The sequence below is a fragment of the Hypomesus nipponensis genome, chromosome 21, assembly GCF_054491055.1.
Source record: "Hypomesus nipponensis isolate SF chromosome 21, ASM5449105v1, whole genome shotgun sequence".
In the NCBI taxonomy this organism is placed as follows: domain Eukaryota; kingdom Metazoa; phylum Chordata; class Actinopteri; order Osmeriformes; family Osmeridae; genus Hypomesus; species Hypomesus nipponensis.
The window spans coordinates 1,259,022-1,284,316 of NC_140381.1; the positions used below are offsets into that span (position 1 = coordinate 1,259,022).

The window sequence follows — 25,295 nt, forward strand, 5'->3', positions numbered from 1 at the left end:
AACTTTAAAAAAAACTTTTTATCAATATTTCAAAACTTTTTTAGAGAATATCTAAGGTGGAACATAGCGGTATCTAAGGTGGAACATAGTGGTATCTAAGGTGGAAGGTGCTCCTTGCTTGGCACTAGCACATACAACAAGGGAGGAAGCAAAGCATATAAATACCCACTGGACAGGAAATCAATTCAAACTTAGTTTCTCATTAGATAAACCAAACTCTTCTGGCATAAAACATAACATAATTCATACTATGGTATTTCTCCTGTGTGTTTTCTCATGTGACCAACAATACTTATTTTATGAGCAAACCGCTGTCTACATTTTTGACATTGATAAGGTTTTTCTCCTGTGTGCGTTCTCATATGACTAACAAGAGTACTTTTGTGAGCAAATCGTTTGTTACATTGTTGACAATGAAAAGGTTTCTCTCCTGTGTGTGTTCTCACGTGATCAACAAGAGTACCTTTCTGAGCAAATCGTTTGTTACATTGTTCACACTGAAAAGGTTTCCCTGCTTTGTGTCTTTTCATGTGACTAACAAGATTGCCTTTGTCAGCAAATAGTTTGTTACATTGTTGACACTGATGTATTGTTTTTCTTGTGTGACTTCCCTGTGGTCTATTGTCCCTTGGAATAGCCTCATTGTTTTGTGTTCTGTTCCGTAAAAGCATCACTCCTCCATGTTCCTCCTCCTCCAATCTCTGAGCTGCAGGACAGTCTGGAGCTACAACAGAGATTGGTTTGTCATATGAGACAATGAACAATTTACATTTATATCTAAAAGTTGTGTAACATTTAACACTGCTATGGTTTCTCTCCTGTGTGTGTTCTCATGTGTTTAAGAAGATTAGCTTTGTGAGAACATCGTTTGTTACATTGTTGACACTGAAAAGGTTTCTCTCCTGTGTGTGTTCTCATGTGTTTATTAAGATTACCTTTGAGAGCATATCGTTTGTTACATTGTTGACATTGAAAAGGTTTCTCTCCTGTATGTGTTTTCATGTGATCAACCAGATTACCTTTGTGAGCAAATTGTTTGTTACATTGTTGACACTGATATGGTTTCTCTCCTGTGTGTGTTCTCATGTGATCAACAAGAACACTTTTTTGAGCAAATCGTTTGTTACATTGTTGACACTGAAAAGGTTTCTCTCCTGAGTGTGTTCTCATGTGTTTAAGAAGAGCACTTTTGAAAGCAAATTGTTTCTTACATTGTTGACACTGGTGAGGTTTCTCTCCTGTGTAACTTCGCTGTGGTCTATTGTCCCTTGGAAGAGCCTCATTGTTTTGTGTTCTGTTCTGTAAAAGCATTACTCCTCCATGTTCCTCCTCCTCCAAACTCTGAGCTGCAGGACAGTCTGGAACTACAGAGAGGAGCTGAGAGTCCCTGTCTGGTTCTGGTGCTGCAGAGTCTTGTGCATGAGGCTCTGCGTTGATTTGCTCCTCAGTTGTGTTGCTGGGTAGAGAGTCTCCTTCTCTGTTCTCCACTTTAACAGTCTGGAAAAGATGTGAACATTCAGAGGAGCCTTCCTGATCAGAAATATGTTCCACACTGAGAGAAGTGAAGATGGTGTCTGTAGTTTCAGACTTCAGTCCTTGGAGCTGCCCTTCCTTCTGACTGGTCCACAGCTCCTGTTCCTCTTTAATCTGTGGGGGTTCCGGGAGAGAGAGCTGCTGCACATCTAGGGGAAGGAGAAAACATGTTTACCTACTTGTCATCTATCTGCAAACTAACTTCCCTGACATGTAAAAAAACTAACAAACAATTGAAATCAAACAATGACTAAGGTGGACCTCTCCTTACTCCAAATGGAGGGAATCTGCCTCAAGAAGATTGGATCTAAACATCACTGTCAAAAAGAGAGTTGGTATAGCAGCATGAACCAACCTTTCTAATTTAGCTACCACCCTCTTACATGACAACGATTCTACACACAGAAGATGATAACATGAATATCAAACCTGTTCTGTGTAACGTGATATTAGGTTGAGTGACAACATCCAACAGCCGTTGTAGCCGCGCATTCTCCTCTTTAGAACGAGAGATTTCGTCTTGGCACTCAGCAAACATCACTTCAACAACCTCAAAAATCTCCAATGCCGCCATTGTTAGTCTCTCACTTAAAAAATTTCTGATCATGTTTAATTTAGACATGTTGATGCTAAAACCATAAAACTCCTTGGGAAATCTAAAAAATGTGTAGTTTCGGACTTCAGTTTTTGGAGCAGCTCTTCCTCCTGACTGGTCCACAGCTCCTGTTCCTCTTTAATCTGTGGGGGCTCCGGGAGAGAGAGCTATGGAAACAAATCAGTGACAATGTTTTGAATTCTAAAAGGCATTGAGTATTAATATTGAAATTTAAACAAGATAGAATTCTCATATGAATTTATTTTAATGTAAAATAAAATTAAGGTTGCTCAAATTCAAGCCTAAAACATTTGAGTCTATCAAATTCGAGCCTGGAGCTTAATAAATTCAGATTGTAACACCCAAGATAACAAGGATCGGGTGTGTAATGAGCATTTGCTAATATAAAATGGATCTGCTAATATAACCTACAAACACCAAAAAAAAATAAGGCCATATATGAGATAGATGTTTAAAATTGTCGCCATCAAAAATGATATTCATGTATGTATGTATGTATGTATGTATGTATGTATGTATGTATGTATGTATGTATGTATGTATGTATGTATGTATGTATGTATGTATGTATGTATGTATGTATGTATGTATGTATGTATGTATGTATGTATGTATGTATGTATGTATGTATGTATGTATGTATGTATGTATGTATGTATGTATATAAAGTAAGGTCCAGTTACCCGCGCAACACAGACAGTAGTAATGGCCTGGGCTCGACAATAACGATGGCCCGGGGCCAGTAAAAAGTAACGTCAGGACAGTTAAACTAGTAACTCACTGGCCCGATCGGCCACTGCAAATTATTGATTGAAAAAAAAATTGCATTGTAAAAGTTAACATCCTTCATATATTTTGCTATCTGCTAAATGCATAAATAACTTTGCAGCTTGTGGGGCGCACAGGTGGAATATCAAGAGTTGAGGAGTGACGAGTGGTTGTCAAATTGTAATTCTCCAATCTCAATACATTTTTTTACAACTGGTGCAAGACAATAAAGTGAAGATGGCAGCAAAGTAGAGCTACGAGCTCAATCGGAAGCAACTTTTTTATGGAACGAAGATGCACTGTGTCGTTTGTGATATGTTCCCGTCTAAAGAAAACAAAACAAACAAAAGTGGATATTTTTACATTTTACAGAGGCACCGACAATTTTCAAAAACAATCCCTGACCAGCCATGCTAGCAGTAGCAGACAGCACCTGGTTTGCGTGACAGCTAAGCAGATGGTTGACAATCCATCTTCCAGGCCGTTGACTATACTGGTCAAGAATTTCAATGTATATACCCATCATGTTATTGCACGACTTATAACAACGGCACATCACGTAATTAAGACGGGCCAGCCGTTCACCTCGTGGTGTCGACTTGGGTACTACATCAGTATCATACTGATGAAATGCTATGGAAGCTTTTATACAGCATTGAGGGACTAGAGGTTTCAGTTGTGCAGAGAGATGGCTGTCAGCAGGGAAGACAGCTTTGGTTTTGTTGTAAAAATGATAAATTACAAATGATAAATTACAAATTACTTTGAGAGGGGGGGGGGCCAGTAAAAATGGTCTCAGGGCCAGTAAGTTTCAAACCCATTGGCCCCGGTAGGGCCAGTGCCAAAAAATGTTAATGTTGAGCCCTGTAATGGCTACTTTTTACTTGTCAGAGTAAAGTCAAAGCCCACACTTCTTTACTTTAACTTGAGTGTCGTCAATGTAGTCAGTACCTCTATTTACGTAGATCTACATTTCAGCTGTCATGAGACATTAAAAGAACTGTTGCCTCTTCTGTTCCCCAAAAGTGCAGCTGCTCTCTCTCTACCCCCTTTCCACCAAAGTGAACCGGGAGCTAGTTGGGAGCTGGTTCAAGAAAGGAGCCTTCTAAAAACTGGTTTGCTTTTCCATGGGCTAGAGAGCCACCACAGAGCCACGTCATGACGTCACTGTATACGTCTCGTCTTTCCCAGCAACGCAAGCGCGGCATAGCCGCCAAACACAAAGCAGAGTTTGTCTAAAGGCTGTTTATCAATCCAAAGAACGCGAGGTTGAGATGTGTGTTTTCTTGGCTATTGAGCAATACCCTGGACTCGCAGCACTATGACCCTGGCATTATCAGCGCAACATTTGATAAACTTTTGCTGTATAGTGCTTGTGTATTAAATTTGTGGTAAATATAGGCTCAATAGCTCATAACATTTGTGTTTGTCATTTCACTTATTTGATAGGATATATTGATAGGAATGCAGCAACTAGAGTCTGCACTGCACTGCTAGCTAAGTTATTGAAAATTCTGAGCAAATTTACAAATGAGCAGTTTCATCAATAAAATAAGCACATTGTCAGCAACTACACTGCCCACTTCTCGTTACATTTTAATTCAGATGCTGATTTACAAGAACCGTTTAGCTAAAATATGAATTATAAAAACTTAGAGCAATGGTGGTCAAAGGATTCTGTTCGTCTTGCTGGTCACAGTCACCCCGCCCCAAGCGGTTCTTACTTGGTTCCCACACTGGCCCAGCTCCGAAGTGGTGCCCGTTGCCACTGTCCCTGGTTCAGAGACGGTTCTCAGGCGGTCGAAAGAGAAAGAACTGTTTTGAGATTAAGCACCGGCTCCGAACCAGCACCCAAAACAAGGAAAAGGGGAATGTATGGAAGCAAATCAGGCATTGAATACTTAATATTAAAATTTCAACAAGACTGAATTCTCAAATGAATATATTTCAATGTAAAATAAAATTCAGGGTGCTCAAATTTGAGCCTAAGAGACTCAAGCTTATAAAAATAAAGCCAAAATGTTTTGAGCCTATCAAATTCGAGCCGAAAATTTAGAGCTGAAAAAGTTCTGATTGTAACATCCGGGATATAGGCCGCAAGGTGAACCCCGAAAAGTATTTTAGAAAATGATTCCCGCTCCAGAATCTGGCATCTACACAATCTTTAGCTCATAAAAAAAGAGTCGTGCTAAACTACAAAAAAAGAAGTTTGTCGCTGAAATTCTAGTCGATTGTTGAAGGGTCTATGTTTTATGCAGAACTAGTTTCTTCAGAGCGTAATAGGATTTTGGTGGCACGGTTTGACACGTGATCGTTCTACACAAATAAGGTAGCTGCTTTTTGTCAACATGGATGGATATGGTTGGCAAATAGAGGATGGGACCTTCACGTCACCTGGATGACCAGAAATTTGACACTGCGGCTGCAAAAGTACCTGTTAACACAGATGTTCCTGTTTTTCTGCAGGACTGTGTGGCACAGACTTATTATGTCGTTGTTGTAACATTAAATTCATTCATTCTTCCACAAATGAAAACAACACTGATCAACTATAAAACCAATCTTTATGAAAAATATTAAATATGATATATAAAACTGTACAAAACTGAATAAGGAATAACAGATTAAGTACAGTCAGTCCTCACTGTTAAGACAGTTATCTTCCAGTTCCAGTTTCTTTTGGGTTGGCACAATTACAACAACGACATATGTCATATAAATACATTAATGTAATTTTTGATGGCGTCTCAAACATCTCTCTCATATTTGGCCATATTGTTTTGTGTTTGTAGGTTATATTCGCAGATCCGTTTTAAATTTGCAATGTTGCAGAGTTAGGAAATGTTTTTTTCGTATTGCGTATTTTTCGATTTACAGGTTATACATTAACACACGGACTGTTGCACACATATAATATTGAGACACATCTATCTCAAACCAAACCTGTTTGGTGTATCTTGATCTTGTGTTGAGTATAACAACGTTGTAGCCGTGCCCTCTCCTCTATGGAATCCGATTTCTTCTTTGTAGCCTACAGTACTCAACTAACGTTTTTTCAACTCCACTGAAAATCACCAGCGCTATATTACTAGTGTCTCACGGATATATTTAGGCATTTTCGAAATTTGTTCAACGGAGTTGACCCTTAAGCTTCCTAGATGCTAGCTACTCTACAGAGAAGTTACTCTTAGTCTACTAGCTACTCAGCTAGCTAGCTAGTCCTAGAAGCAAGTTTTTCCGTTTCCGGTACGTACACTCAGTCCTCACTGTTAAGACAGTTATCTTCCAGTTCCAGTTTCTTTTGGGTTGGCACAATTACAACAACGACATATGTCATATAAATACATTAATGTCATTTTTGATGGCGTCTCAAACATCTCTCTCATATTTGGCCATAAGAACATTTTCTCTTTTTGTTGCCATTATGCCCCCTTGTAAAAATTGTATTTACCAAATTATCCATTTGTTTTCTGACCTAAACACTATTTCTTTGTGACTGGATGCATAAGTTGTAAGCTACCTAAAACCTTACACTAGACCTCATTTTAATATTCTACTGGAAAGAAAATAAAGAACTAAACATTTAATGGACCAGCACATTAAGTTGTCAGAATATGACCCCACTGTAACTGCTTAATAAATGAGTTAAACTTCAAAATATTGTTCGGGAGTTATGTCATCCTTCACACTAATCTGGACAGATGTTTTCTTATGTATAGCCATCACATAGCCAGTACCTCAGAGGTCACCATATCTGACAAGTAGCAGCCATCAGAATATGTGACCCCTCTGTAACTGCTTAGTAAAGGAGTTCAACTTCAACATATTGTTTGGAGTTCTGACGGCTGCTTCTTGTCAGATATGTTGACCTGTGGTTGAGGACTTTCCAGACCAGTTCCTTGTGCCCAGTTCCTGTATTTCGCCCCCCTACACGAGTTTTTTCATGTCCAGTTAAAGTAAATTTAAATAAAGTTAAGGTATCCATACAATTGATACCAAATAGGGTAAGGGAAATATAATCGCCGGAAAATCTTGATATTCCGGCATGATATAGGCTAGTACCCCGAAACGGAAGAGCTAGCCTCTTGGACTTGTAATGGTAGACCTGGATGTTTTTGTGTAGATGAAGAAGAAAAAAACGGTTGTTGAGTAGGCTACAAGGAATAAATCTGATTCCACGGAGGAGAGGGCACGGCTACTACGGTTGTTATAGCCTACTCAACACGAGATCAAGCTACACTGAACAAGTTTGATAAAGAGATATATTTGTCTCAGTATTTTTTGTTTGCAACAGTCCGTGTGTAAGTGTATAACCTGTAAATCGAAAAACACACAATACGAAAAAAACATTTGCAAACTCATATAAACATTTGCAGATATAAAACGTATCTGCGAATAGCCTACAGGATACAGACACTTTTCGTAAACACGATTTTTTTTTCTTCAGAAACACAATGTGTGTATTCGTTCGGTTCACATGACGTCACTGTAGCTTTGCGCCGCCATCATTACGACCTACTCGGTCTCAGTCATGCCTGCAACATGTTGTGCAGTTGGCTGCAACAATAGCCGAAAGAGGAACCCTGGACTTGTATTTTATTGTATACCAAAAGAAAAGGAAAGAAGGAAGAAGTGGTTAGCTGTCATACGAAGAGCTGATTGGACACCCACGTGTAATACCTTACTATGCAATGAACACTTCGTGTCAGGTAAGCCTTTGCCTCAACTAAGCAGCTGGGGCTAACAACAAGAGCTATAACATTACGTTTGGAGAACCAAAGAGAACACTTACAAAACTTGATTGACTATATTAATCAGTCAAGTTTATGACTTTCACTTTTTTTTTTTTACATCACACCTTTCAGCTCCTCAGTAATGCGTTTGTGTTGTACTAGCTGCTAGCAGATGATAGCTGGCACCTAGTGCCTTATGTACCTGCACATTTATAGCGATTAAGATTATAGCAATCAAGATTCACGTACACTTGGCCGGAGTTCTCCTTTAAACCTATATTTCACAAACACAAATCCTGAAAGTAGGATGATATCAAAGTATTTTTCGGTCTACCTATGCAATTCCCTCTGCAAGTCCCTTTGTTTAGCTGGGCTAAACCCAGTAATTTTAAACCTCCCACTTTCGTAATCTGTCCCTTATTACAACTTACATAGGTTCTAAGAGAGAGATTTACTCAGGTTGGAGAATGTCTCACACATGTAATCTTTCATTTGACTATGCTCTGACTTTTTAGGAGCAAAACAGAACAATCCTCTGAGCCCCGACTTTGTGCCCAGTCTTTTTGCACACACTTCGTTGAGGGAGAGGGAAAAGCAACACTACGCCTTCAAAAGGTTTCAGCAGACTCAGCTGATGAAACGCAAGATGCGTGAGACCTGCCGCAGTCTGGCTGACCCCTGCAGCAGTCTGGCTGACCCTTCAACCACCGATGTGTCCGACGGGGAGGAGGTCACTACTTCCACTGACCATCACACTGACCACAACTATTCAAAAGCCACAAGCCATGGCATCGTAGAACCATGCGTGAATCCATCCTGCCAGGCTACAATGTCAGCACTGGAAAGTGAGTGTGCTCGGCTCCGAGCAGAGGGCTGGGAGGGGAGGGCCAGGGCAGAGGAGCGGGCTGGGAGGGGAGGGCCAGGGCAGAGAAGCAGCAAAAGAACAAATTCAAAATAGTCAATTCAATAGAATAGAACTGCACCTCCATCATTGATTGTTACGAAATATTTATAGAAAAGCCAAGTAAACTGAGAAGCCGTGCACAGACATACTCACAGTACATCACTGCTCTGAATAACCCCACAAGGTGTTAGATCTTATGTGTCAAAAGGATGGAATATCTTTTCAAAGGCTAATCCTCCTACTATTGTTGTAATGGATAGCATAATAATAGTTGGAGTCTTAGATCTTCTGTAACCCTTCTGTAGGACCATCCAGGTAGCAGCTAGCACTAAAACTGAGCAGCTAAAGCTCTAGCAAAAAGTTGAAGTGCTCACTAGCAGTACTGACATCAACAATGATCACTGTAGTTTCCCTTCCCTTCATGTTCTTTCAATCTGTATAAACACATCTGACATTAAAGAACATTATCCAGATTAATGACAGCTCGTTGTAAGCCAAGCTCATGATAAGTAAATATTCGCTCTTATCCAGAGTGACTTACAGTGAGTACAGGGACATTCCCCCGAGGCAAGTAGAGTGAAGTGCCTTGCACAAGGACAAATCTTCATTTGGCACAGCCAGGAATCAAACCGGAAACCTTCTGAATAATAGCCCGAGTCCCAAACCGCGCAGCCATCTGACCTCCCTCAACCTACATTTGATTGGAACATCCCTTCCATTTCACAATGTTTGGTTTTAAATGGCATATCTTTTTGGGCATATTTTTAGCAGTTTGGATTGCAAAATAGTGGTGTCTAAATATAACTGTTCTCCCCCTAGATGTGCAGCAGCTCTCTCTCCCAGAGACCCCACAGATTAAAGAGGAACAGGAGCTGTGGACCAGTCAGGAGGAAGAGCAGCTCCAAGGACTGAAGTCTGAAACCACAGACTCCATACTCACCAGGGAGTGTTTGAAAGATAAAATGTCTAAATTAAACGCGATCCAAGAATTGTTAAGTGAGAGACTAACAAAGGCTGCTTTGGAGATTTTTGAGGGCATTGAAATCATGTTTACTGAATACAAAGAAGAAATCTTTCGTTCCAAGGAGGAGAGGAAGCGGATACAACGGCTGTTGGACATTGTTACTCAACCTAAGATCAAGCTACACCGAACAGGTTTGATATTCATTTGTGCTGTCAGTTAAACGCATTATAAACGCCGTTAACGCAAACCCATTTTAACAGCGTAGATTAACGTTCTTTTTGGCCCAGCCATCTGTACGTCGTTTATTCCATCCGAGGACCCCAGATTCAGATGTTCACTGTTAACATCCTTCTGCAGGACGGAACATGTTTAACACACAAACCACGCCAGAGTCTACATTTAGACCTACACTGTTTATTTTTAACTGCTCTATTTTTCAGCAGCCAGACATATTAAGATACAATTTTCAACACAACTGAACTGATTTAGTGACAGAATGATAATTGACCAACCAAACTGTTCCTACTGCGGCTGCATCTAACTGTTGTCTTGCCTCTTCATCCTCGAGAAGTGCAGCAGCTCTCTCTGCCGGAGCCCCCACAGATTAAAGAGGAACAGGAGCTGTGGACCAGTCAGGAGGAAGAGCACCTCCAAGGACTGAAGTCTGAAACTACAGAATCCATATTCAGTAGGGACTCCAACTTGCATATCAGAGCATTTCTCAGTAAGAGATTAACAACAGCAGCTTCAGAGATTTTTGGGGAAGTTGAAATAACATTTGCTGAGTACCAAGAAGAAATCTCTCGTTCCGAGGAGGAGAGGAAGCGGGTACAGCGGCTGTTGGATGTTGTTACTCAACCCGAGATCAAGCTACTCCGAACAGGTTTGATATTCATACATTCATGTTATCATCATATGTTTTTAGAATCGTTGTCATATAAGAGGGGGATAGCTAAATTAGAAAGGTTGGTTCATGCTGCTGGACGAACCATCTTCTAGACAGTGATACTTAGATCCAATCAATCTTCTTGAGGCAGATTCCCTCCATTTGGGGTAACAAGAGGTCTACCTTAGTCATTGTTTGATTTCAATATATACCTTCTTTTTTTTACGTGTCAGGGAAGTTAGTTTGCAGAAAGATGACAAGTAGATAAACTTACGTTTTCTCCTTCCCCTAGATGTGTGGCAGCTCTCTCTCCCAGAGACCACACAGATTAAAGAGGAAGAGGAGCTGTGGACCAGTCAGGAGGAAGAGCTGCTCCAAGGACTGAAGTCTGAAACTACAGACTCCAACTTCACTTCTCTCAGTGTGGAACATTATTCTGATCAGGAGGGCTCCTCTGAATGTTCATGTCTTGACCAAACTGTTAAAGAGGAGGACAGAGAAGGAGACTCTCTACCCACCAACACAACTGAGGAGCAAATCAAAGCAGAGCCTCATGTACAAGACTCTGCAGCACCAGAACCAGGCAGTGACTCTCAGCCCGTCTCTGTTGTAGCTCCAGACTGTCCTGCAGCTCAGAGTTTGGAGGAGGAGGAACATGGAAGAGTGCTGCTTTTACAGAACAAAACACAAAACAATGAGGCTCTTCCAAGGGACAATAGACCACAGGGAGGTCACACAGGAGAGAAACCTCATCAGTGTCAACAATGTAAGAGACGATTTCCTGACAAAAGTGCTGTTCTTAAACACATGAGAACACACTCAGGAGAGAAACCATATCAGTGTCACAATGTATCAAACGATCTGTTAAAATGGTAATCTTGTTATACACATGAGAACACACACAGGAGAGAAACCATATCAGTGTCAACTAGTAACAAAGAATGTGCACAAAAAGATAATCTTGTTAAACACATGAGAACACACAAAGGAGAAAAAACATCAGTGTCAACAATGTAACACAACTTTTAGATATAAATCTAAATCGCCCCATGTCTCATATGACAAACACATTTTTGTTGTAACTCCAGACTGTCCTGCAGATCAGAGTTTGGAGGAGGAGGAACATGGAGGAGTGATGCTTTTACAGAACAGAACACAAAACAATGAGGCTCTTCCAAGGGGCAATAGACCACAGGGAAGTCACACAGGAAAAACAATACATCAGTGTCAACAATGTAACAAAACTTTTAATCAGAAATCCATTTTTGATTTGTTACATACATACATACAGGAGAGAAGCCATATCACAGTCAGGAATGTTACAAAAGATGTCGTCAAAAGTCTAATCGAGTTGCACATGATGACCCACAGGAGGAAAACCTTAGCAGTGTCAGGAATGTAACTAACCTTTTAGTCATAAGTCTCAATTGTTTTAACATGTTCAGTCTTGTTTTGAAATATCTTGTTTTACCTTTTTTTGTTTCAACAACGCCCCTTATGGACAATACCATGATGCTGTAATCAAATAATCGTCTGATGAAACACTGTTGTTTGTAAAGCAATAACAGACATATTTCTTAATTCAGTAAACCTTTTTCTGACTTTGTTCACCAATTGAAGATCTAATGGTGCCCTGTGAGAACTGTAAATGCAAAGGATTTTGTACTTTCACCTCTTAGTTTTCTGTGAGGGTTTGTGCTGAGATACCCTGCACAGGGTCAGGGTTCCCCTCGACGGTAACATCCTCAAGGGCTCATGGGTAGTCAACATATCACTGTTCACTCACAATTTAGTGCTGAACTCAGGATCTTACTGGCGTCACATAAGAGACCTTAGAGTTTACAATGATGGACACATCAGTGTTCAGACATCAATTCAGGCAGATATGTTTAGATGTAACCATAACTACAAACTGATACTTTGTGCACAGAAGTTAGCTTTTTGTTCCTCGCCCTCACCATATTTGATCCAAAGCAGCAACGCCTCCGTCTTACCGGATGTAAACAACATTGGCATCTTTTTAATTCCAGCACAAGGCTCGGGAAGCAAAAAGAAGAAAAAATATTTTTGTATAGTCTGGAGAACTATAATATTAATAGTAGGCTTTATATCATACAGGCCTACATATGGTAGCCTGCTATGTAGCTGCCTAATGGGACTGACTGAGCTGTAGTAACCGCAGCATCGGGCAACATATATTACTAATAACCATATAACAACTTTATATTGTAGACTCAGACACCAAACTCTGTGCCCCTCAGTCAAGAAGCCTTTTTGTGTAAGAAAGTGACAGAAGTTTCATAATTCTTAAATGAAAGTGCTGTGTTTGAGTAAACTCACTCCTCTGGTGTGATAACAGGCCACCGCGCCAGGTTACATTAACGTTCTCCAGGATATGACATTTACCTTAACCCTTGTGTTCTCTTTGGGTCATTGTGACCTGATGCTGGATAAACCGAGGGTCGTTTACCTGACGGTGTACAATATTGTAACTTTCCTCCATTATTTCTTGCAAATGCAAAGAGCCCTTGGCCTGTCTGTGTTGGTTCTGATTAGACTTCTGATTAGGTTCAGAACTCAGAACTCAAACCTGGTTTGTCATGTTCTCTTCAGTCCTCACAGTTCTTTTATATAGAGGACAGAAATAATATGTAGCAAGAAACAACATTTTCAAGTTAATAAGTGAGAAATGTTTAATGTTTAACAGTGCATTTTACAATCGTTATAACAGCAACGGATCTGCCAATTAATTGACATTTTTAAAATTTAACAAAAGTATTAACATTGTCATTAGGTACGTTCAACATCGGCTGCATGAAACGACCGGCGAGAGTTATCGCTTGCAGTCGGGGAGGAGTTCAAAGCGGCTTGGTAAAGTCGGACTTGTGGTTTGCTGCGTTGACGTCAGTCATGGCCGATAAAGCGTTGTTTGCTTCCTTTATCGTTGTTAAACTGCATGGTCGCAAATTTTATTGTTTTTGCTTTAGAACTCGCATGAACCAGTGCAATGAAATTTGTCATTTCATGTATTGGGGTATGTTAAACTCTCTTTCCAATCTGCAAATTGATAATACATCCAGAACAACTAAAGTCTTTCCGTTAGCGAAGAGGCGGACTGAAAACACTTTATTCAAGACAATAGTAGGCTATCACAGTCTGTCAATAAAGGCAAATATTTAATGCAATTGTAGGCCTACTGTTTGGTCTGGATGTGAGTATTGGTGAAACTGAAGATGTCAGAATAATTACAAAACACGCGTCAAAGTTGTTGTGTGTGAGTCTGGCCAATCATGAAATAGCTGTGTCGTCATTAGAACCTGTGCAGTTGCTTTTGAGAAAATGCCGTCTCAGTCGGACAAAAGTTGAACCAAACTGAACACACCTGTTGCATCCCTCCACCCAGCGAACATACAAGGTCAAAGGTGACATGCGTACAAGTCTGTAAATCAGTAATCAATACAGTAAAACAAACCTTGAATTTGGATAGATCAAGGATCTACCACAAGTACCAGAAAAGCATGGTGGGAAGATCTTTTGGGCACCGGGTCGTGAATCATCTGATTTCTTGACTAACTCAAGCCACACCCCCTCCAGCACAACAGTGCATCACGCTCAGGACTGACTCAAGCCACACCCCCTCCAGCACAACAGTGCATCACCCTCAGGACTGACTCAAGCCACACCCCCTCCAGCACAACAGTGCATCACGCTCAGGACTGACTCAAGCCACACCCCCTCCAGCACAACAGTGCATCATGCTCAGGACTGACTCAAGCCACACCCCCTCCAGCACAACAGTGCATCACCCTCAGGACTGACTCAAGCCACACCCCCTCCAGCACAACAGTGCATCACGCTCAGGACTGACTCAAGCCACACCCCCTCCAGCACAACAGTGCATCACCCTCAGGACCCCCGCAGCATCAACACTCCAAGCACAGCTTTGGTGCATTCTTGGAGCATTTTCCACAGACGAGCCGCTTGCATCCCTGGCAGATCTCAAAAGTTTTGTTCCCCGAACATTTGTTGACCTGACACCGTCTCCGTTTCACAGGCTGGAAGGGAGACTCGGGCAGAAGCCGCCTGCGAGCCTCCTCCGCCTTGGACCACTTCTGAGGAGCACACAGCTCCTTCACCAGCCGGAGGATGAACTTCCTCCTGCTGATCCTCACGTTCATGCTCTGCGTGTACAGGATGTGGGCGTTGATTGCGGCCAGATCCAAGATGTTGTAGAACACTGCTACAGGCCATCGGTGGCTGCCTCCCCTTACGGAGTACTGCCGTGCCATCTGGTCCATGACGTTTACGCCAGCCTTGGTGCTTTTGTAGTGGGACAGAGTGTTGGGTAGTTTCTTGGCACCATTGTCGGTTAAAACAGTCTGATGCATTGTGCTCAGGATACACACATTTGTCTTGGGTTTTGCCTGGTAGACCGTGAGCGAGACTTTTCCAGCTTTCAGCACCTTGGTTGAAAACCTTTCAGAATGAGTCTGAGCACACCGGGGCATCCCTTTGATGCTTTTCTTCGCTGTTCCAACAACAGTGGTTTTCTTCGCCAAAAGATTGTTTGCCAGCGTCAACGAAGGGAAGAAATTGTGAGTCGTTACATTTCTTCCTTTTCCCAGGAAAGGCTCCACCAGGCGCATCACAACACTGTCGGAAAACCGTGGCCCAGCCGCGACGCTGTCATCTCTGCCTAGATAGGGCTGTGCGTTCAACATGTATTTGGTTGATGAATCAGCGGCTACCCAGAATTTAATGCCAAATTTGTCCTGTTTATTGGCCATGTACTGCGTGAAACGACACCGGGCCTTGGTGGGGAGAAGCTGCTCGTCTATCGTGATGTTTTCTCCCGGCGTGTAAGAAGCGATGCTGTTTTTCACAAACTTGTCAAATATCTCAGACATCATTGCAAACCTGTCCGTCACCAGCCGGTCAGCCCTTGTGTTTTTGTCGTCGAAGCGCAGATAACGCATGATGTCCCGGAACGTCTGACGAGACATTGTATCTTTGAAAATGGGATTTCCCAAGTCAGCCGACCAATAGTCATCCACCTTCACACTCGTTCCTCCCATGATGCCTCTCAGATAAACGAGACCCACGAACGCCTTCAGTTCCTCGTCTGACACTTTGAACGTTTCGCTTTTCCGCTCCGCTTCCGCTTCCGTGTACCGTCGAATCTTCTGCCACATTTCTGTGTCAATCAAACACAGGAAACTGCTCAGCGGGCTTTCGATGTTTTCCTTGGCGTAGCTTGTGGGGCCGGGGGCTTCTTTCATGGCGCCGCCCTCCTCCCCTCCTGTCCCCCGAGAGGCTGTCTGCTCCACCCACACCGTGCCGTCTCTCGCCGTGTCTCGCCACCACGGGTCTCCCGAGCGCTCCACCTCAGAGTCCGTTTCTGAGCCCGAATCAGAGTCGGCGCCGTCGTCCCCGTCGTCATCTCCCTCCAACTCCCCACACTGTTCGCCCTCCGAATCCATCTCGTTAATGTTATGGAGCAAGTCCAGCCCTTTGCGTGGCTTTGTTGGCACACTCTGAGGCATTGTAACCGACGCGAGATTTGAATTGTGGTTGAATCTCTCGCTGCATTCTTGAAACAGACTATCCCATGAGACAGCCTCGTTTTCCCGTGTTCTCTTGGATTCTAAAGTTTCTAGAATAGAAAAACTCTGATCTACAACAGAGAGGGGCTGAGAGTCTCTTTTGTCCACTTGGACAGCTTGGTCAAGATGTGAACATTCAACTGAGCCCTCTTGATCAGAATCACATTTCACACTGGAAGAAGTGAGTATGGAGTCTGTAGTTTCAGACTTCAGTCCTTGGAGCTGCTCTTCCTCCTGACTGGTCCACAGCTCCTGTTCCTCTTTAATCTGTGGGGGCTCCGGGAGAGAGAGCTGCTGCACTTCTGGGGACAAAAGAGGCAAGACAACAGTTAGATGCAGCCACTGTAAAGGACAGTATGGTTAACCACAACAGACACTCAAATTATCAAATGTTGGATGGACCCGTCCTACATGACATAAGGATTCTACACACAGCAGATTATACCATGAATGTATGAATATCTAACCTGTTCGGTGTAGCTTGATCTCAGGTTGAGCAACAACGTCCAACAGCCGTTGTATCCGCTTCCTCTCCTCCTCAGAATGAGAGATTTCTTCTTGGTATTCAGCAAATGTTATTTTAACTTCACCGAAAATCTCTGAAGCTGCTGTTGTTAATCTCTCACTGAGAAATGCTCTGATATGCAAGTTGGAGTCCCTGCTGAATACGGAGTCTGTATTTATTGACTGCAGTCCTTTGAGCTGCTCTTCCTCCTGACTGGTCCACAGCTCCTGTTCCTCTTTAATCTGTGGGGGCTCCGGGAGAGAGAGCTGCTGCACTTCTGGGGGAAGAAGAGGCAAGAAGTTAGATTTAGCCTCAGTAGGGACAGTTTGGTTGGTCGATTATTATTCCGTCACTAAATCAGTTATGTTGCGTTGAAAACTGTAGCTTGCCTCGGGTAAAATGTCCCTGTACTTACTGTAAGTTGCTCTGGATAAGAGCGTCAGCTAAAAGACTAAATGATGTAAATGTCACTATTGTGTGAGGGCAAACACAGACTTTTTGTCACTGGTCACTAAGACAGTTGTACGTTTGCACCTTGAAAACACATCTAGGTGAAGCATGGTCTTCGAATTTGAGTACAAAAATGTCTTGACTGCCGCCAATGACCGACGTTTGGCGCTTCTAGTGATAAGGAGTTTAACCACCGTCTTGACACTGCTTAGGGCGATTGCGGTTATTAGATTAACTGAAACCAACTAAAATATTTATATTCCCGGGTATGTTGAATTTGATTATAAGTATAAGGGGTGCTTTTAGTCATATAAGGTGCTTTTAGTCAATTATAAATATACATCTAAAGTCAAACTTGGCTGTAAGTATACGTTTATGACGTAAAAGAACAGCACTGCTAAAAATGCCTTTTAGCGCAATCAGTCGTCGATCTCATGCCTTCAAAGCACTGGGGGTTCCGGAACGTGGTGAAAAGTACCCTAATAACAACATGCAAATAGGCGTTTTATGAGAAAGCTGTGATAGGTAACTAAAATCAGATGATACAAACGGATTTGTATAAGTCACATATATCTGTCGGTTGGATTAGTTACCAATAGCCCTCTTCCTTTTTTATAGGTCAGCAAATATAAAACAAACCAACCAGCCAGTCCCAGATGATGAAGCTACCCACGAACAGCGAACACGTCCGAACTGATATTATCCAGCGTGAAAACGATACAAAATAAGATAACGTTAAACATTACAAAACATTAAAGTATGAGTAACAAACCTATTCGACGTCGCTTGATCTTGGGTGGAGAAACAACGTCCAACAGCTGTTGTAGACGCTTCCTCTCCTCCTCGGAACGAGAGAATTCTTCTTTGTAGTCAGCAAACGTTTTTTCAAATCCTTCAAAAATCTTTAAACCTCCCTTTGTTAGTATATCACGGATGAATTCTCCAAACTCATCTGATTTAGACATTTTTGCGGTGTAAAACTGATACGCCACACTGTTTGCTATTACTAGCTCCTGCTCTCTCCTCAGTCCAGTAGAGTTCTTACTGAATATTAGGAGCGACGCCCAGCTCAGATATAATGATCACGTCCTCCGGTTCTATCTATATTGCCTGCGATGAAGCAACAAATGCAGTGCATACTAGTGATCCACAATCTTTAATACAACCCTTCGACATGCATCCCAACTTTAGTCAGTCCACTCATGAACGTGGTTAGCACTTCCGCTTCCTCTTTCAAATTCGTGCCGGATGTAAACATCAAGCTTATCCGGTCAGTACTTCTACAACATTATGCGCTTCCTGCAGTTGTGGAATTTGACCATTCAAGATTTTATGTCGTACATGTAGGCCTACATTTATTCGTTTAACTAGCTAATCAATGTATTGTCAAGAAGAAAAAAAAAAACTATAGGCCTACTATACCGCAATAATGTCATCAGAATATTACTTTCACCACAATATATTTTCGACTTTGCCTGACGAAGTACAAGTCACTCAGCCATAATTCTAGACGTATTTATGGCTGGGCGTTACGAAAACGACACACATTTTGAAATCCCTGTTTCCATGTTAATCTTTATTAGCTGTGCACAGTATGTCAGGGCAAACTAATGATATTTCTTTTTTTTGTTTTACATTACTTTTAACCGTTTTATATAATCCCATTACATGTAAGTGTTTATAATATAGTATAGAAAGGTTAAGCAAAAAGCAGTTTAAGAGTTTCGAAAAACGTGCTGTGCTGGTGCGTCCGTTGTACCTGGAGGGTCTGGGGTTATCGCCAGTCGTTGTCAGATTGTGGAATACATACGATCCTCTGGAAGATGATAGTACATATTACATTTAGTCATTCAGCAGACGCTCTTATCCAGAGCGACTTACAGTGAGTACAGGGACATTCTCCCCGAGGCAAGTAGGGTGAAGTGCCTTGCCCAAGGACACAACGTCATTTTGCACGACCGGGAATCGAACCAACAACTTTCTGATCAATAGCCAGACTCCCTAAACGCTCAGCCATCTGACCCCCATGATGTCAGACATGAACCGCGATGTGCTGCCATGAACCACAACACCCAACGTGGGTTATTTTATTTACCCATTATTAACACAACGCAGAGTAGTCACAAACCGGCATCTATATTATCTCGTCAATGATATTGAATCACAGATACATGAACAAATAATCATTGTGGAGTACGTTAACGTGTACATGCAAGTTAATGTGTACATGCAAGTTAATGTGTACATGCCATCTGTCCCCCTTTGTCTTCCGGCCAGTGATGCCATTTTACACAAATCTATGTAATAATTTTTATAGTGCCTTTATTAAGGTGATCTAAGATGTGTCATGGTATGGGATATGTGCAATACTGTTGATGTAACTGTTGATAATGTTTGGCTGAGGATGTATTGTTTGTTGTTACTGTGACTGTCAAGGCATTTATGATGACCCACCACAGAGACCAAGACAAATTTCCCTGAGCGGGACAATAAAGTTAATTGTATCGTATCGTACACTGACTCAACATGGCGGAAACATGGTGTTTTTTTTGTTTGTGACAAAGGTCATTTTAAGCATACGCGCCGTCATACATTTAACTGCAGGGGAACATTGTGTGCCAAAGACAATGTGCATGAATCTGTACTTTTTGGGTAGCATTTTGTCGTCTTAAAAATAGAATGTCCATTTCCACCAACTGGTGCAGCCTAACCCTGGTGCAGCCTAACCCTGGTGCAGCCTAACCCTGGTGCAGCCTAACCCTGGTGCAGCCTAACCCTGGTGCAGCCTAACCCTGGTGCAGCCTAACCCTGGTGCAGCCTAACCCTGGTGCAGCCTAACCCTGGTGCAGCCTAACCCTGGTGCAGCCTAACCCTGGTGCAGCCTAACCCTGGTGCAGCCTAACCCTGGTGCTGCCCGAAGGTTCACAACAACCCATCGTTGTGCAGCGACATCTGTACCCAATACATACAAAACCAAATAAAAAGCATTGTCTTTTAACTTTCGCGCTGTGGGGGTGGGGGGGGTGGGGGTGGGGAAGAGACAGACCAACGTTTTTTATTTGTTTTAGTATGAGGTAAAGTTGTCGAAAAAACACGTGGGGGCGGGGGGGGGGGGGGGGGGTCACAATGACCTGAAGATAACACAAGGGTTAAAAGACCGTCTGACAGCAGTTCAAATAAGGCTCAATGTCTGAACAGATTCAGCTTTAGGTTTAATCCACTGATGACAAACACAAAATAATGAATCTATGCAACTCAACCTGCTCTGGATTTCTTATGCTCAGTAGAAAAAAAACAAACAGATGTTCCAGTCACCAGCTGCTTACCCTGACCTTAATCTTAAAATTCATCCCAGACTCATCGGGTGTTAAATCAAATTGGCAATGTGACATTAATAAGATAACTGTCCCGTGTGCGTCCTCATGTGATCATCAAAATCACTCTTCTTGCAAAATGTATTGTTACATTCTTGACATTCCGATGTTCTCATCATGTGACGAACCAACAGATACTTCCAAATGAACGTTCTGTTACATTCTTGACACTGAAATGGTTGCTCGCCTGTGTGTTTCCTCACATGAACAAGAAACTGAGGCCTCCGCATGAAACTCTCATTACATTCTCGACACCGATACGGTTTCTCTCCTGTGTGCATCCTCATGTGGTCAACCAAAGCAGACTGCTGTCGAAAGGTCTTGTTACACTGTTGACACCGAAACGGTCTCTCTCCTGTGTGTGTCCTTGTGTGTCCCACTAGGTTACACTTATAAGCAAAACGTTTGCTACAATGTTGACACTGATATGGTTTTTCTCCTGTGTGTGTCCTCCTATGATCAACCAAACTAGATTTCTGACTAAAAGATTTGTTACATTGTTGACACTGAAAAGGTTTTTCTCCGGTGTGTGTTCTCATGTGATCAACAAGGTGACCTTTTTGAGAATATTGTTTGGTGCATTGTTGACAATGAAAAGGTTTCTCTCCTGTGTGTGTTCTCATGTGCTTGATCAAATGAGATTCAGATATCAGAGTTCTGTTACATTGTTGACACTGATGTATTCTTTTTCTTGTGTGACTTCCCTGTGGTCTATTGTCTCTTGCAAGAGCCACATTGTTTTGTGTTCTGCTCTGTAAAAGCATCACTCCTCCATGTTCCTCCTCCTCCAAACTCTGAGCTGCAGGACAGTCTGGAGCGACAACAGAGAGGGGCTGAGAGTCACTGTCTGGTTCTGGTGCTGCAGAGTCTTGTACATGAAGCTCTGCTTTGATTTGCTCCTCAGTTGTGTTGCTGGGCAGAGAGTCTCCTTCTCTGTTCTCTACTTTAACAATCTGGACAAAATGTGAACATTCAGAGGAGCCTTCTTGATCGGAGTCATGTTTCACACTGGAAGAAATTAGTATGGAGTCTGTGGTTTCAGACTGCAGTCCTTGGAGCTGCTCTTCCTCCTGACTGGTCCACAGCTCCTGTTCCTCTTTAATCTGTGGGGGCTCCGGGAGAGAGAGCTGCTGCACTTCTGGGAGACAGAAGAGGCAAGACAACAGTTAGATGTAGCCTCTGTAAGGGACAGTATGGTTGGTCATCATTCTGTTACTTTAGCCGGTTACACGTTCATGATGTGATCATAGGTTTTATATGGACGAGAGAGAAAAGTTCACTGGTGTCGGTAGCTTAACACGCCTGCAAGTAAAGATTTCGACTCAAAGTTATTCAGCTCGAATTTTGGGTAGTTAGGTGTCACCAATCGAATTTGAGAAGCTTGAAATTCCTGAAGCTTGAACTTTTGTATCAGATTTTATATTTAAACTAGAGAGGGTACAATTTCTGGGGACATTGGAGGGTGTGCTCGCTGGCATTGGTTGCAGGTGGGTCTGTCCCCTTAAGTTTTTGTCTTCTAGTGACATTTTTCAAGCATTTAGCCTAATCATATTGCATAATTCATTGTCATTAACCCCTTTTGAAACAAGCCACTGTAACAACGTTGTCACTGGCAGTTTTCCAAATGGAATCGTGATTCAAAAAGTACCATCAGAGGCCTGTTCCATAAAGCGAGTTCACCGAATAAGCCAGACTAATGTAAGTTAGTCGGACTCGTTTCTAGTTCATTCGGTTCCATAAAGCTAGCTCAACGTAGTTCGAACTTGGTTACTATGGCAACTTAGGCTGCGAAACTAGTCTGGTCAGGGTCAGACTAACTGTCGGGCTTAGTGTGACTTGGTGCTTAACCAGACGTTCCTGAAAATGATGTTTTACAACGTATATTCTCATTTTCTTATTCTCATCAGTTCAATATGTTCAACATTGATAGAAATCAACTTAATTAGCCTACAACATTTAGCCTAATGCATTAAACAATGATGAACAATGCTTTGATAGGCTACACACCATAGCCGTTAATGTATGGATGTTAGTTTTTGATTTCAAATGTTTAGGCATCAGGCATAGGCCTATTTCTCAATCTAAATTATCCAAGTATAATCATCATGGCAATATAATTGTTAATCGTACCCTACAATTGCAAAACAGACCTAAATCCGCCCTGCATTTCCCCGACACAAAAACCATGTTAAAAAGTTTGGCTACTGGATGTATTGATTAATAGTAGGCTATTTATTTTAAACGATGTCAAAAAAGCCAATTTAGGTGAGTTTAGAGGGTGTTTTTAATCAACGAAGTAAAGGTCTAAAAAGGTCCTCCTACGTAGCCTGTCGTTCACAACGTCAATCATGGTGTGTCATTTTATTTTGATGAAGCGGTGGATAAGGAAGCTGTCATAGTACACGATTTAAAGGGAACGTTCTTTCTGGAAGATGTCACGTGGCCGTGTGCATTGCTATTGCCGTGGTGGATTCTACAATCCATGTTTTACCTCTCGGGCTGCTTAACAATAGGGTGCACGCGCAATTAGCTTCACTACTTAAATCTGACTTGAATTAGTAGGACTGCGTGAGCTGAAATTGGTCTTTATTGAACCGCTTTAGCCCCGCTTGACAAATTAAACGTATTCAAGTCTGGTTTAGGACTTTAAATAAAACTTTTTTTGAGCGGCCTTTATGGAACAGGCCCCTGCTAACTGAAAATATGCCCCCAAAAACGGAAATAAGCTTTACATCTATTTAGGAAGAAATGGCTCAAAAGAAGTTTCTTAGAGGAAAGACCATCGGAGAGACGTTGTTGAGTAGATGACTTAAGTCATCCAAGGTGTGGGAACATTTCACACTAAATACATCGAAAAGGTGTGTTAATTGACAGAGGTGAAGTTAGTTTTATAGTCCACATTGGTCTCACATTCCGAAGACGCTACTTTGCAGCGACCGGGTGAAAACTACCCATACCATTTTGAACAATGATGATTTTCATATATTTTTATGAATATAAAACCTCAAACTGACACCAGAGTATTATAACAATGTCTGGTATACTTCCACAGCCTTTACTTTTTCAATTAAATTTCAAACAAATGATAGAAAATCACTCATCTTTGAGCTTAATCCTTGCAAAAACTTTTTTTTTCAAAATTGTGTCTAAAAAATCTCTAATATACACCAGATTTTTCTAATAAAGTCTGGTTTACTTCGACAACCTTTCAATTTTCAATAAAAGTTTTAACAAAACTCAAATAATTGCTCATCTCTGAAAATTACATTACATCCATGCTAATGACAATAACTTTTTCAAAATGGTGTGCCTGTTTGTGCACATTCTAAATATTTTTGGAACTGCCAGTTCTGTTTTTGAATAAAGGTTTGAAAATGAAAGCTTTTTGCTAATCTGATAAATCGATTAATCGATAAAAGAATCGATCAGATTAATCGATTATTAAACATAATTAGTTGCAGCCCTATTGTTTTAAAAGAAACATTTCTGCATTTAAATAATGCATTACGACAGTTTGTGTGATTTGTAATGGTAATTTATTATCATACTAGCATTTAAAAATTACAGCAAAAAATTACACTGCACTGAACTTAAGTAAAGTACAAAAGCATTTAAATAACAAAACCTTTAATTGTTACTTGTGAACGAATATCATTCACGTCTAACTAAACTTACTCACGCGAAACAAATATTTTCTGTTTCCCATTCTGAGCCTATGCAGGTCACGTGACCTGCATCAAATGATCCAAAGACTGGTACCAGTGAAAACATGAAGACATGTATGAGATTTGTTCACAAGTGATAATAACAACTTTTGTTTGTTTAACTTAAGAATTCGGCACGAAAAAATGAACAAATCACTCTCTGAGACCACTCTCGAACGACACATCACCTATCATAAATCGTTCCCCGTGCTCGCGGTCTTGCAAGACCGTTCTCTCAAGAAGCGTGGCAAAAATGTTCTTCTCAAGAACGCAAGTTCGTTCTCAGCGTTCTTCGGGTTGATAAACAGCCTAGGCTACATTACTGAGTATTAAATAACGAACCTGTTCGGTGTAGCTTGATCTTGGGTTGAGTAACAACGTCCAACAGCCGTTGTAGCCGCTTCCTCTCCTCCTCGGAGCGAGAGATTTCTTTTTTGTACTCAGCAAACGTTTTTTCAACTCCTCCGAAAATCTCCAAAGCTGCCGTTGATAATATCTCACTGATAAATTCTCTAAACAAATCTGATTTAGACATTTTTGCAGTAATACTTTGAACAGAGGTGTTTGCAAGAGCTCCTGGTTCTCTTGCTCGCCCAGTAGAGTTCATAGTGAATAGTACCTACGCCCAGAATAAATGCTATCCTCCTTTACTATCTATTGAATATATCTCCTGTTAAGTACACCCGCAGTTCATACTTCGGTAAATCGACTGCATTTACACTGCCCCTCAAAGAACTGTACTACTACTAACTCCAGCTAACGTAAGTCCAGTCCAGTGGTCCCACTCGCAATGTAAGCGTTTCCGCTTCCCGAAAGTAAATTCTTGCCGGATGTAAACCACATCGCATTTCAACATATATTTATTTAACCGTTGTCGGATAACGTAGAAAAACAGCCTCCTGCTGTAGTGGAATATATACAATTTTAATTATTTAGGTCGTTAAAGTAATCAGAATCTAACTTATAACACAATTAAGAATGTCCACTGACAAGAATCAAACCAATGACGTTCGTTACACACACTGTAGATAGGAAACTGATTGGTCGAAGGCTTAACGGACCTCCCTAAAAAAATGTACAATATTTAAAATATGTATCCATGTTCGGACTTTCATAACTTTCATAATCACAAACTATATGTATTATTTGTTGTGTGTTTGTGAATCCATATTAACTCTCCTCTGTTCTGCCTGGCTTCCATTTTCTCCTTCCAAGGGGTTTTCCAGTAGAGGGAAGGAGTTTCACCTGCAGGGCT

At 41.5% G+C, this 25,295-nt stretch overlaps 3 protein-coding genes and 1 pseudogene across 6 annotated transcripts; 1 reads left to right on the forward strand and 3 right to left on the reverse strand.

Annotated features, from left to right (window-relative positions):
- LOC146237267 (uncharacterized) lies at nucleotides 1-6,151 on the reverse strand. Of its 2 annotated transcripts, none has more exons than XM_084685218.1 (4): nucleotides 5,861-6,151; nucleotides 1,963-2,295; nucleotides 1,212-1,682; nucleotides 1-724 (listed from the first exon to the last, which is right to left on the reverse strand). In XM_084685218.1, the coding sequence occupies exons 2-4, from the start codon at nucleotides 2,153-2,155 to the stop codon at nucleotides 249-251; spliced, it is 1,140 nt and encodes a 379-aa protein (XP_084541344.1). In that variant the 5' UTR covers nucleotides 2,156-2,295; nucleotides 5,861-6,151; the 3' UTR covers nucleotides 1-248. The 2 variants fall into 2 exon arrangements, with proteins under 2 accessions (XP_084541344.1, XP_084541343.1); XM_084685217.1 differs by lacking the exon at nucleotides 5,861-6,151 and adding an exon at nucleotides 4,642-5,845.
- An 800-nt stretch (nucleotides 6,152-6,951) lies between these two features.
- Nucleotides 6,952-11,991, forward strand: LOC146237268 (uncharacterized). Of its 2 annotated transcripts, XM_084685182.1 has the most exons (6): nucleotides 6,952-7,626; nucleotides 8,166-8,495; nucleotides 9,374-9,709; nucleotides 10,090-10,401; nucleotides 10,697-11,170; nucleotides 11,493-11,991. In XM_084685182.1, the coding sequence occupies exons 1-6, from the start codon at nucleotides 7,449-7,451 to the stop codon at nucleotides 11,804-11,806; spliced, it is 1,944 nt and encodes a 647-aa protein (XP_084541308.1). In that variant the 5' UTR covers nucleotides 6,952-7,448; the 3' UTR covers nucleotides 11,807-11,991. The 2 variants fall into 2 exon arrangements, with proteins under 2 accessions (XP_084541308.1, XP_084541309.1); XM_084685183.1 differs by having other exon boundaries at nucleotides 6,953-7,626; nucleotides 10,697-11,634.
- Nucleotides 11,992-12,869: 878 nt separating this feature from the next.
- On the reverse strand, nucleotides 12,870-18,175 carry LOC146237269 (uncharacterized). The gene is made up of 3 exons (XM_084685166.1): nucleotides 17,735-18,175; nucleotides 16,475-16,789; nucleotides 12,870-16,309 (listed from the first exon to the last, which is right to left on the reverse strand). The coding sequence occupies exons 1-3, from the start codon at nucleotides 17,925-17,927 to the stop codon at nucleotides 14,328-14,330; spliced, it is 2,490 nt and encodes an 829-aa protein (XP_084541292.1). The 5' UTR covers nucleotides 17,928-18,175; the 3' UTR covers nucleotides 12,870-14,327.
- Nucleotides 18,176-20,428: 2,253 nt separating this feature from the next.
- On the reverse strand, nucleotides 20,429-24,853 carry LOC146237270 (uncharacterized; annotated as a pseudogene). Its single transcript, XR_014740560.1, has 2 exons — nucleotides 24,383-24,853; nucleotides 20,429-21,474 (listed from the first exon to the last, which is right to left on the reverse strand). The product of XR_014740560.1 is annotated as an uncharacterized LOC146237270 (transcript).
- Nucleotides 24,854-25,295: the final 442 nt, after the last annotated feature.